Source organism: Diadema setosum, chromosome 11, assembly GCF_964275005.1.
Source record: "Diadema setosum chromosome 11, eeDiaSeto1, whole genome shotgun sequence".
NCBI classification, from domain to species: Eukaryota; Metazoa; Echinodermata; class Echinoidea; order Diadematoida; family Diadematidae; genus Diadema; species Diadema setosum.
The window spans coordinates 28,973,371-28,986,094 of record NC_092695.1 but is presented as its reverse complement, the minus strand read 5'-3'; the positions used below and the strand labels follow the sequence as shown (position 1 = coordinate 28,986,094).

Sequence of the window (12,724 nt, the reverse complement as noted above, 5' to 3'; positions counted from 1 at the left end):
GCATGTTTTCACTTTTCCGCTAGTACACTTTTATTTCTAATGTGCATATGGTCTGCTTGCGATTAAATTAATATGCACGTAGAATTGTCGCCGGTGTAACGTTAGTAGGCGTACACAACGTATTGTACGGAAAGCTTGCAGTCAGTTACACGACTCTCGTCGGCGGAACTGTGAAGAGAAGCACACGGTGCCTCATCTATCTGCTCATCAGCTGAGGCTCAACAAGTCGGGCCGGGCTGGGACGACGAGCGAGGCGAGCGAGTGGTTCCGCATCTCATCTCACGTAGCGTAGTCCAGTATGAACGGTTATATAGATACATTATTGATAAACTCCAATGTTTTGAGTAAAAATAATATTTTTGGTGAATGTGGCATTGATTGTAACGGTTAGTAGTCGATCTAAAGACAAAGTGTAATTTCTGTAAATGGTGGTTTCATTGTCATGATTGTTATAACATTAACTGTTAAACGTGTGGTTATGATTATGATAGTTGATTTTGGATATTTTTCCGATTATTTATAAAATGAGGTTGAAGTAGGAAGAGTGGATGAAGAAGAATGTTAAGTTAAAAAAAAGATAAAGGAAAAGGAGAAAAAATGAAGTAGACCTAGGGCCTAACGTTAGATAGAAGAAGAAGACGAAGATGAGAAAGAAGTTGAATGTAAAAGGTATTTGAATTGAACTGAAAAGGTGTTTTATTCGTCAATATCTATCGCAGCCCGGAGGCTGAATAACAGACATTGTTAACAAAGGGCCATGAATACATTAAAAATACAAAATACAGTGTAGCAATGAAAAAGAAAATGCATAGAACAACAAAAGGTCAATCTTATTCATCTTAACCATTGCACGATGAGATCAACCTATAATACAAAACAAAAACAAATACTACAAATACAATATCTCATATCACTGTTCTCAATGATTATTCAAAAAATGAACTGAGTTTATGTTGATTGTGTATGCCGGTCATTTATACTTATTAATACAGATGTTGTTATACAGCTCAAATTATTTTTAAAGTAATTATTTTTAAATTAAAGTAAATTATTTTTAAAGTAATTTTGATTATTTTTGAATCAGAATAGTGGTATTCAAGTTAGAAATTGTAAATGCATAATATGTATTTGTTTTGTTGTAAATGTTTTATTGTAATTGTGCTCATTCCTGTAAAAATCATGTCTGCAATTCAGCTTGTGGGCTGCAATGGATATTAATAAGATGTACCCTTTCAAAAATAGAAAACTCGTATTAAACACTGTAGATAACTAGATTAACTAATTAAAACAAGAGCTAGGATTAGGATTAAAAGTTCTGTTCACCTACTGGAGGCAGCTGTGAGTCGCCACAGGGGCTTACCACCCCCACTGCCCGACTGTCTAATTTTTAACTAAAGTTTTGTTTTTGATATCAGCTAAAAAAGACTGAAAATTAAGAGATTTTGAAGTTTGTAGTCCTAGCTTGCAGTGTGATGTGCATGCAGGTCTTTAAGATGGCAAAGCCTCTTTCTATGGATGTGCTTGTCTTATCTTTGCTACTGGAATGGCCCCTGTATTGTATTTCTTAAGCATCCAGAAAGACGTGGTTTTGTCATCAACAAGAATAAGTCCACATTACATTATGCAACTGAAGACCATACCTTTTAGAATAAAAGGATGCATTCTCTTTCACTTATCTTTGGTTTTCATTTAGAGAGTGGAGTACCCTGTAAATCTTGGAAACTCAAGACACTATGACTGATGAGCGACAGAGAGTCCATTGACTGCTGTGATATTCAGGAGAGGTCGGTGCTCTGAGGCCAAAGGAAGATGGTTCTTATTGATGGCAGGTTCTCCAGTGGGCGAGAAGTCCGTATAGCTGTCTCGCGGCTGATCACCATCCTTATGACAGTTATGGTGCTGGGGTTCTTCTTAAGCATCGCATTAGCTCTAATCTACAGCTTTAATGAAACTACATCAACTCACTGTGGTGTAAGTTGAAAATTATATTTTGTAATGCAAATGATTGATGTGTATCATGAATAATCCAGTCCTGAGGTGGGGAACATACACACTCGACTGTCTCTTCCTCGTATATTTGCTTCAGTGTTTTCTCCTTGACTGAAGCAGCCTTTCCACTTGAAATCTATCCATGATTGTAAGATTCACTGGATTTTTAGACCAGTAAGCCCCTTGTGAGGATTCCATATAATCCTTAACATATTTTTGTTTGGTAACAATTTTACAACACCTGGCATTCAAATCTCCAGAATCAGACAAGGCTGAATACCACATTGTCAATCACTTTATGTACTACTTTTTGTCGCTCATTGCAAGTTATCATGACCTGTCCCTTTGGGTCTGTCTACCTATAATGCTCCACTTACATAATAGTTAAATAAACCGGTGTCTGACAATCATGTTCCTTTTTCATATGTGGTTCATCTTGGCCTGTGACTGTAACGTCTGAGATTTTTTTAAAAGGTTTAACTTTTTGTGAAGTGAAATAATGATGCTTCCCACGGGACTTCTAACATTTATTATTTTTATTAATTCTATTTTTTTAATTGTATATGCTTTCTTTTTAATTTTAGGATCCTGCTTTACTGATTATCTGGTCTCCATATATCTCATATGTTGCAAATTTGTCATCAAATAGCATGATTCTCATAGTATATCATGTGGCTTGTCATAATGGCTTAAGCTTTTTCATTGTTTGATATGTATGCAATCAACTGCAAGGTGCACTGTGAAGTTTTGACACTGTCAATCAATATAGACATATCAAAGATATGCTGATGGTGAACTGTGACTGAAATTGAAAGTACTATGGTTTCCTCATCACTTTTACAGGTGCCAAACTACCTCCCATCAATCAGTGCTGCCATCGCAGTCCCGCCATCATCTTACGTGTGGCGCTTCGTCATCGTCCTCTGTGCCGGCCAACGCCTTTTCCTCGTTTCCTTCCACTACTCGTTCTACGCCAGTGTGACGACGTCTGTGTTCTACTACCCACTGCTGTGCAAAATTTGTTTCCTCAGCGAGATGCTGGAGAATCTCGCACTCATCGGCCTCACCTGCATTCCATCATCAGAAAATTTTCGTGAGTAAATGGTGCAGCTGATCTTGTAGCTGTTGAAGTTTGTCGGCAATATAATCCGCATATGAAATGGGGCTTGCACCTTCCTGTTCATGAGTTAAATCGAGAAGGATCCATGATCCTGTATGCCTCTTTCAAACCTGGTATAGAATAACAATATGACAAGTCACATGTATGTTCACTGTAATTGATTTGATTTGTAATAGGTCTGATACAGAGGATCAGGTAACAGGCTAATTCTGAATGATTGTCACTTTTTTTTCTTCAGTGAAATCATTCAGATATTTTCACCTGTTCATAGGAGTGTTGCAGGACAACCAGCAACTATAGTGTTGGCAAAAAAAAAATGATGAAGGTCATCCTTGTCGAGTACACTTTAAAACACTTGTGAGGCGGATTCAAAGGGGAATGATACCCAAATATATTTGGAATGAGTGAATGCAACAAGGTTAGTTGTAATGAATTAGGAAAGTTGAGGAAATCAGACAAGCAGTTTAAAAGTAATGAAGATTTGCAGTTTCAGTGCTACCATTGCTTGATGAGAAAACTGCCACAGTTTGTAATGTTACTACCAAACAATGATACAAAGAACATATAAGGAGAATTCCTCGAAATTTCTTTTTTAACTTTGTAATGTTACTACCAAACAATGATACAAAGAACATATAAGGAGAATTCCTCGAAATTTCTTTTTTAACGAAAAGTACACATCTTGTTTGCTTGTTACTGACATGTTTAGGGTAATACCATCCCCCCTGCTTTCTGGGAGAGGTAAAAGCCAAGTGCCCTTTTGTTATGCTGGAAAATTGAGAATGTGGTGACTTTGTCTTGTACTGTTGAAGTATTCTCATCCAGCAATAGCACTCTCGTCTTGTACTGTTGTAGTATTCTCATCCAGCAATAGCACCACAAACACTGAAAAAATTCTTAAATTTTCAACAGATTTACCTCAAACTTCATTAATGTGTTCAACTTATTGATGCATTTTCTCAATCCACATTTATGATTAGGTTTCATTCTCCTTCACTGCTAATTGTCAGTGCAAGAAAACTCTATCAGATGAAGGAAGTATGCTGTCTGAAAAATCTATGATACTATAGCTTTCAAAAAGTAATTAAAACAGTCTTTTTAACCTTTTAGCTATGCAAGAGAAATTGTCAGAGTATTCTGCACGCCCAGGTCTTAGGTACTGCACAGTACATTTATTGAACACTTTTTTATTCATTGTGTTTGCATTCGAAGTTCTTGAGTTATGTTTATGTAGTAGGAAGGCCGTTTCTTTATTTAAGACCATTTTTAATATGTAGACCAAATTATACAGTAATTTCTTGTGATTTATGAATTGAGATGTAGCATCCAATAATTAAAAGTTTGATACAAACTGAACCAATCTAATTTTTCCTTCCTGTGTTTTTGTCCCCGCCGAACGAGTTCGAGCAGGGGACTATGAAACGGGCTCCGTACGTGTGTGTGTCCGTGTGTCCGTCCGTCCGTCCGTCCGTCCGTGTGTCCGTGTGTGCGTCCATGTGTGATCAAAATCTTCAATTTGCTACTTCTCTGTCATTTATGAGCCAATTTTGATTCTGTTTGCTTTATATGATAGCACTACATAGGAGCTTTGAAAATTCTACACAGAATTTCAGTCGTGACCTTTGATCTTGACCTTTGACCTATATTGTACATTTTGCTACAAAATGCTACTCCTTCGCCATTTCTAACCCGATTTTGATTCCGTTTGCTTTATGTGATGGCACTAGGTGAGGGCTTCAAAACTTCTACACAGAATTTTGACCTTTGACTTCTTTGACCTTTGACCTTGATTTTTGACCTGTATTGTACATTTTGCTACAAAATGCTACTCCTTCACCATTTCTAACCCGATTTCGATTCCGTTTGCTTTATGTGATGGCACTAGGTGAGGGCTTCAAAACTTCTACACAGAATTTTGACCTTTGACTTCTTTGACCTTTGACCTTGATTTTTTGACCTATATCGTACATTTTGCTACAAAATGCTACTCCTTCGCCATTTCTAACCCGATTTCGATTCCGTTTGCTTTATGTGATGGCACTAGGTGAGGGCTTCAACACTTCTACACAGAATTTTGACCTTTGACTTCTTTGACCTTTGACCTTGATTTTTTACCTATATTGCACATTTTGTTACAAAATGCTACTTCCGGCGGGGACATATATTACGCACCGCGTAATTTCTACTTTTCCTTGTTTTCTATTTCTTGCAGCCATCCATGAGAAAATGTTCATCCTATTTCAGGGAGGTTCCATGCTGTTTATGGTGCTGATGTGTTACGTGCATAATCTTGCCATCAACAGCAATTTTCCAGCAACAAAATCAGTGGGTCAAAACCTATTGTACACTCTTTTTATAATAAGCTGTAGCTGTGGTAGCCTTGTGTGTAAAAGTATAGCCACAGAACAGAAAACTTGTATGGAATATTATTTTTATTTCAAATGTCCATATAAGTACCAGGGAATTACTACTTGTCTCATAAATAATTTGAGCAGGCATTTACTGCAAGTTTTATATTTATACATAATACATAGTAATACAGTATTATCCTTTTAAGATTACTTCAAATACAGTACTGGTTTGCTATTAATTGATAAAGGTCATAATATTGTGAGATGATTTTTTTTTTTTTTTGCACATACTGCCCTGTTGCTGTAGGATGAGATTCCTCAACAAAGTTGACATTGCTCATCTACTGCTTCATGTTCAGTCTTATGTTCATGTTGATTCATGATGTCTCTGTCTTGTGTTTTTAATTTCTTTGGCAGTGTGTTACAGACATTACTTCACTGTGCCTAGGGCACCTAAGAAGGAAAAACTGGTACACATGGTACAGTAGAGTTTCACTCATAAAAGCATTAATTATCCCACTGCATGTCAGGGTTATCTATACTTTATACATGTACATGATGTCAGGGAACAATAATTTTGCCTAGTGACAGCTATGATATTCATACTGATTTTGCAGAGAATATATGCAATGATCTTTTATGAGAGTTTTTTTTTTTTTTTTTTTAGATGGTTTGCATCACAAGATAATGACTTTGCTAATTTATTCCTTGTTTCATTCTTTTTCAAAGGAATTCTGATTCAGGAAACTCAATGTGTTTTACTCAGAATATTCTTCCACTGAAGTGAATACCGTCGGATAGAAATTTTGTGTTTGGTTTTTGAAAACTCCAACATTTTCTTCAGTTGAGCCCTTGAAATGACCACTTGCCACTTTTTCTCACTAACGTTGCTTGTCACTCTTTCTCATCATTGCAGGAGCGGAAAACCCTCAAATACTTGAAGATATATCTTGCCGCAAATTTTTCATCATTCATCATCGCCATCTACTTTTACTTCAGACATGAAAATCACTGTGAACCAGGGAGTAAGTCAGATTAAATTATCTTCTTTACCTTTGGTAGCCTTCTCTTTTTGAGGCAAACCTCAAACAGTGAATTATCGTAGATGAAAGGCCAACCAAACATTGTCTTTGCCATTTTTTGTTATCAGTCTCTGAGATAATGTATAGGTCAGCACAAACTGAGTATAGGAAGTGTCCAGCCATTCTTAAATTAGCCACATTCACACACAGGAGCAAAAATTGGTTTTATTAGCCACCTTTTACTTGCAGCAAAGAAGAGAGAGAGAGAAAAAAAAAGAAAAGGCATCTGGCTGCAAATAAAGTGCTCTGAATCTCCAGACTGCTCATGCCTGAACAATGACTGGAGCATGAAACTGAGCACCTGAGTGTGTGGCCCTATGTGTGGTGAGGTGCTAGATGGGATTAAAAGAATTGATAGTTTCTTTGTGTGCCATTCAGACATGCTGTGCAAGGCAAATGATTTAGCATCTAGGTTTTTACATAGTCATGACTACATTTGATTTATGGTTTGAGAATATGAGACATTTGCTAATCAGCTGTGTATCCCTGTTCATATTAATTCAAAAATTAACCTGTTCAGGAGGAGTCCCGAGTATACTCGGGCAAGTGTCTATGAGAAATGCCTGTTGTAGCAAAATCAGCCTGTCCTTATGTAAGCGATGGGGAGTGTTTACTCTGTTAGAAATGTCTTGTGTGACATCAGAGTCTCTTTGATTACATTTAATTCAATGTCAATTTTATATTCATTTCGTACTACATTGATGAAATTGTAAGAATAGATACATGTAATGTAGAATCACTGCTTAATTAAAGCAGATTTCTTTTTAGCACTTATGGCAGGATGAACCCTTTGCCTTTTGATGCATGACAAAGCCAAGATTGTCTTTTGATATAGACAAAAGAATTAATTTGTGATCCAGTATGTAGATGACAGACATAAACAAAGGTAAAAACAGGCATAGAAAAGAATCACTTTTGCAGCCTTTTCATATTGGTCTTTAACTCTTTATGCGCCATGGTGGAAACCCCCCGCACGCCACATTATTTTGAGACTCCAACATAGTCATGTGTTGAGAAAACATTCTGTTTTTCAAATCTATACAACTTCTATAGATTTATGTTAAATTGTAGACGAAGTGTGCAAAGTTGTAGAGAAAATGCGAAGCTTTGCATTGCTGTAAATTCTATGACAAATCTATAATTGTTTTTCTTTCAAAGGCCCAGTGGCTACATTACTATAAATGTACGACATTTGCACACAAAGCAGTGACAGAAACTTAAAATTTGCACGCAAATTTAGTATGAAACGCTGCTCGTTATTCGTTATACCACATACAATGCAAGCTATATGGACGAGAGGAACGGAATTGCGAGAAACGCTTTCATTGTACTGTGGCATTTGGCGACATCGATCGGTTCGGGCAGGTTTCTGCATTTGAGCAGAATATGCAAAGTGCGCCGTCAACTGAGTCAGGCATGCGAACGTGGCACATAAAGAGTTAACAGCTAGATGTTTATATCATGACAATTTTGTAAAAAAATTTCATCCATGTTTGATTTTCTCCTTCAGTATACACTCTGTTTGCCTTCTTTGAGTACATGGTAGTGTTAACCAACATTGCATTCCATTACATCGTGACGCACAACTTTCAAGAGAGAGAGCTGGTGCTTGGCGGCCGAATACATGACAACTGAGGACATCTCTTCACAAGTGAGTTTATCAACAATTATGATAATGTGGTCTTGTTTATCCACTGTAGCCACTTCAATGTTGTCATGGTTTTTATACAAGGTCCTGCCATTATCATTGTGATACCAATGCCAGGTACCCATTTACACATACTGGGTATACACCTGGGTTGAGAGGGACGTAGTGGGTAAAAACAATAGAACATGTTGTGCAAGGGCATAGGCATGCAACCAAATTTCTTATTTTGAATGATTTAAAAAGTGATTGAAAATGAAAATGCGAATGAAAGACATGGAAACTAGTGGCCTGTATGTAAACAAATACATGCACACATGTGCATGTCATAATACATGTACCAGTATAATGTACTAGTACTCAACTCTGTGTGTACAGTACGAGGTGTGTAATACATGCACATATTAACACTGCACAGGAAGAACAGCATGACAATACACAGGAAGTATCCAATACACAGGAAGGGGCCAGCTGCATTACATGTAGCATATCGTCGCTGGGGTGACTAGATCCTTGCATCTGAAATTTTGGTGAAAATGACTTTTTTGGATTGATGGTCAAATAATGGGTTAAGTGATGTCCTGTCCAAATCCCAACTGTCCAACTCCAAAAATAAAGCCACCATAGCATGTCAAAGGAAAGGCTTTCCCATTCGCTGCAGTGCATTGGCCACCATGTTTTTTGGCTCTCCTAAACATTTGATATTTTATAGATACAAGGTCTTGTCGCTGCCCCAGCGACGAATTATTATGTCTGTAGTCAATCCGTGAGTAGCAGCACCATCTGGAGAAGAGAAAGTGATAATACATGCTAATGAAGATATGAGCTTCTCCTTTCGAAGTATTTTCACCATTAAAGCTTTGTAATGAAAGCGTCAGCATGCTCTTGACCGATTCACCTTATTGAGTGATCAGTTGACTGGTTGGTTGATCAACGATTATAATGTCCAATCACTGATGAATACAGCAATTTAAAGGAGTATAAATCCAAGAATAAGCCTCTAGCTCAGAGTCTGTAATCTGATTTAAAATGATGTTTGAAGCATTCTTTTCTCTTTTTTTTTTTTTCAGAGGGATTCCTTTTGCAATAGAGAAAGAAACGTTGGACAGCAGTCTCTAGATACTGACTTTGCTTATTTTCTGTTTTTTTCTGTATTATCCTGCAGCTCTCAGGAGATTGTCAACTCTGATACAGCATTTGGGGAGAACTACTCTCGTCTTTCAACTCTCTTACTCTCTGTATGTTTATATTATTTTTTTTTTGTACTAGATAAAAACTATATATGGACTGATGGCATTCCAGGATGGATGTGTTGTAATGTTTATCATGCATGAGGTGTTTGCCATGTAGGGTAAATTACTAGTATCACACAGTCTTTCAGCATTCCTCAATATGTTTTTATTACAAATGGAAATGTATCTGTCTATATCTGGGAGACTTGAGGAGTTAATGCTTTACCATTTTTTTTTTTTTTTTTTTTTTTTGGGGGGGGGTTGGGGTAGTTGTGTTTGTTTAGTTTTGTTTTTCAAACTGTTCATATCTGCGTTTGTGTCTGAGGATTGGTGTCAGAGGCATCATACTTAATCAAAGGGAAAATCCAGTCCAAACATAAGTTCATTTGATAAGAAAGAGTAAAGTTTTTAAGAGTTCAATGGTAAAAATTTGACTGAAATTGGATGAAAAATAAGGAAGTTATGACACTTTGAACTTTTGCTTATTCCTGCAAAACAGTTCTTGTACAGTGGATATGAATGTGCAAATGAGTGAGCTAACCGTGTCATAACCTCACAATTTTCCATTGATCGTGTACAAAAAAAAAAAAAAAATGACGAAAATGTCATGTTTTTGTCATTGAAGTCTGAAACATGTTATTCCTGGTTGAATAACTTCAGAATAATGATCAATTAGATATACCAGGATTTGAGCCTTGGGCATAATTGTGTTTAAATGAAAAACTGGAAATTTCCAAATCTTATGTACAAACTATGTGACAAGTTGTGAGGGGATGACATGCTGACTTTGCCATTTGCACATTCATATTGACCGTTTAAGAACTGTTTCCTGCAAAATTAGTGAAACTTCAAAATGTCATAACATTCTTATTTTTCACCCGATTTCAATAAAAATTTTACTGTTGAACTCTTAATATTTTACTCTTTTTTTTTTTTATCAGACTAACTTATATTTGGACTTGCTTTCCCCTTTAAGACTCGCTGCATGTTAGATTGTCAAGCTGTCTCGGAGGTTTCCTTTCTTAATGGTACTATGCACACTCCATGTCATTTTGTATTCAGAATTCTTCATTTATGCAATGAGTATGCATCTTCACTGGAAGCTTTCTTTCCCACAGTAATGAGATCCATGTATAAGGGTTTTCGTGTATTAAGGAAATGTTTAGCAAAAACATTCAAAGTGTAACTTTCATTACACTCTCATTTTCACTGTTTGCATAGATATTTTGGGGGTTGCATATTTCATTCGTGCATCAGCTGTCTTGATTAAGAAACAAAGGAGCTCGGACATATTACAGCTTTTTTTTTTCAGCCAATTGACTATTTTTCCTGATGATGTTTGAAAGAAATCATCCTGTTTACACCTTCTGCATTTCTGTGATGCTGCCAATCTCTTTACAAAACATGAAACAGAAAGTTCCCCTGAAAATGGGAAACTGATGGGATATCTGCAACATTGATATCAACAGCATTATGTTGTCTCTGTATAGAACAGGATCTATTCTGCATGGGCAGTTAAATGCTTTATAGAGTGATACATTTGCCATATGAAAATGAAAATTGTTTATCACACATGATCTTATTGTAAATAATTGACAATTATGATGCTGCCAATCTCTTTACAAAACATGAAACAGAAAGTTCCCATGAAAGTGTGAAACTGATGGGATATCTGCAACATTGTGTTTATGTCCCGTCTGTATACAACAGGATCTATTCTGCATGGGCAGTTAAATGCTTTGAAGAGTGATACATTAGCCATGTAAACATGACAATTGTTTATCACAAATGATCTTATTGTAAATCACTGACAATCATGAATAGGGGGAAATGGGCATTGCAGAGGGTTCTTGTTTTAACTATCTGGTGCCTTGTTTTGACTATTTATAATATATATATATATACATATATATATATATATATATATATATATATATATATATATATATATATATACTGGCATCAAAAGACTTGACCAAAACATGGCGGGCGGTGCAAGAACAGTAAATCTATTGACATCAAATCTTGCACATTAATAGACGTGGCTGGCTGGTGATACACCCGACCACAATCTTCACACAGACAACACTACAAGACCACACTCAGCACCAACACAGTAAGTTTTGTTTTGCGATTGTATTTAGTAATAGTATGCTGATTTGTTTTTTGTTATAAAATGCGCTGAATTGAGGTATGCTTTATGTTGAGTATATTTTGAAATGTATAGTATATGAGGCTAGTTGAGTTTAGTATGATTTTATACCTAGGTTGATTTTATTTATACGTTGTTGTCATTGACTGTATAGATCCTGAAGAAGGGCTTTTCGCCCGAAAGCTCGATGATTAAAGGGGTGCTACCCAACACCAGCCACGTCTATTAATGTGCAAGATTTGATGTCAATATATATATATATATATATATATATTATATTTTACATTACAGTTTCAAAGCCAATATACTAAACACAATATTTACACATTGATAGCACAATCATTACATTGATATGAAAGGGACATGAGTGTATAGTGTCTTGGTAGGTAGTTCATCTGTCAGTATTGTTGGACATCTGGTCAAATGCATTGATGTATGAAAATCTTTATGAATAAGAACAGTATGAAATTCTGCCAAACTTGTGTTATATTTCAGGGTTAATTATAGCTACCATTTATGGAGCCTTTTGAGACACAAGAAATGTAGAAAGTTGGGGTTGCCTCCATGTTTTTGTTGTTTCAGTGCTAATCAATACCATATTTACTGTAATGCAAATCCAAAGATATACAAATTGATATGCAAAATGAAAGATGTGTTAGAATTTAACAGTAAATTGGGTTTCAGGAGAATTTGACCAATTTCATCATCATAAAGGTATTGGACTTTACTGAGAGAAAGTAGTGTGCATGACAAATGAAAGATGTGCTCAAGAAATATTGATTCATATTGCCAAGATATATGATTTTATGAAGGCTGGGTTCTCTTTTTGAAGTCTTTAAATATGCAGTGTAGAGTGCAATATTTTTGTGTCTGTAGTGACAGAGTGATAATCCCTCAGCAATATAATTCATGGCCATGTCTTGCACGATTGACTTGAAAGGCAACATACATTTTTAGCAAAGGCAACTGGTAAATTTGTGATGATTTTTCAATTGCATGCACTCACTATGGTTTGTGGTGCTGTTTGCAAGTGTATTTTCCTGTGAAGAGTGCCATTCTGCAAGTCATGTATGATGGACATAATGTAGCATTTCAAGATTGGAATGCTTCAATTGCAACAATTTTTCAAGAGGTTTTGGAAAATGCAGTCCCC

General features: G+C 36.2%; 1 protein-coding gene across 1 annotated transcript; it reads left to right on the top strand.

Annotated features, from left to right (window-relative positions):
- The first annotated feature begins 1,697 nt into the window (after window positions 1-1,697).
- Window positions 1,698-8,187, top strand: LOC140235242 (post-GPI attachment to proteins factor 2-like). Its single transcript, XM_072315274.1, has 5 exons — window positions 1,698-1,971; window positions 2,833-3,082; window positions 5,322-5,434; window positions 6,377-6,485; window positions 8,053-8,187. The coding sequence occupies exons 1-5, from the start codon at window positions 1,810-1,812 to the stop codon at window positions 8,175-8,177; spliced, it is 759 nt and encodes a 252-aa protein (XP_072171375.1). The 5' UTR covers window positions 1,698-1,809; the 3' UTR covers window positions 8,178-8,187.
- The last annotated feature ends 4,537 nt before the right edge of the window (window positions 8,188-12,724 follow it).

Coding starts and splice junctions, on each gene's coding strand:
- LOC140235242 (XM_072315274.1), top strand. CDS start 1,810: ATGGTTCTTATTGATGGCAGGTTCTCCAGTGGGCGAGAAGTCCGTATA. Junction 3,083..5,321: donor TCCATCATCAGAAAATTTTC/GTGAGTAAATGG, acceptor TATTTCTTGCAG/CCATCCATGAGAAAATGTTC. Junction 6,486..8,052: donor AAATCACTGTGAACCAGGGA/GTAAGTCAGATT, acceptor TTTCTCCTTCAG/TATACACTCTGTTTGCCTTC.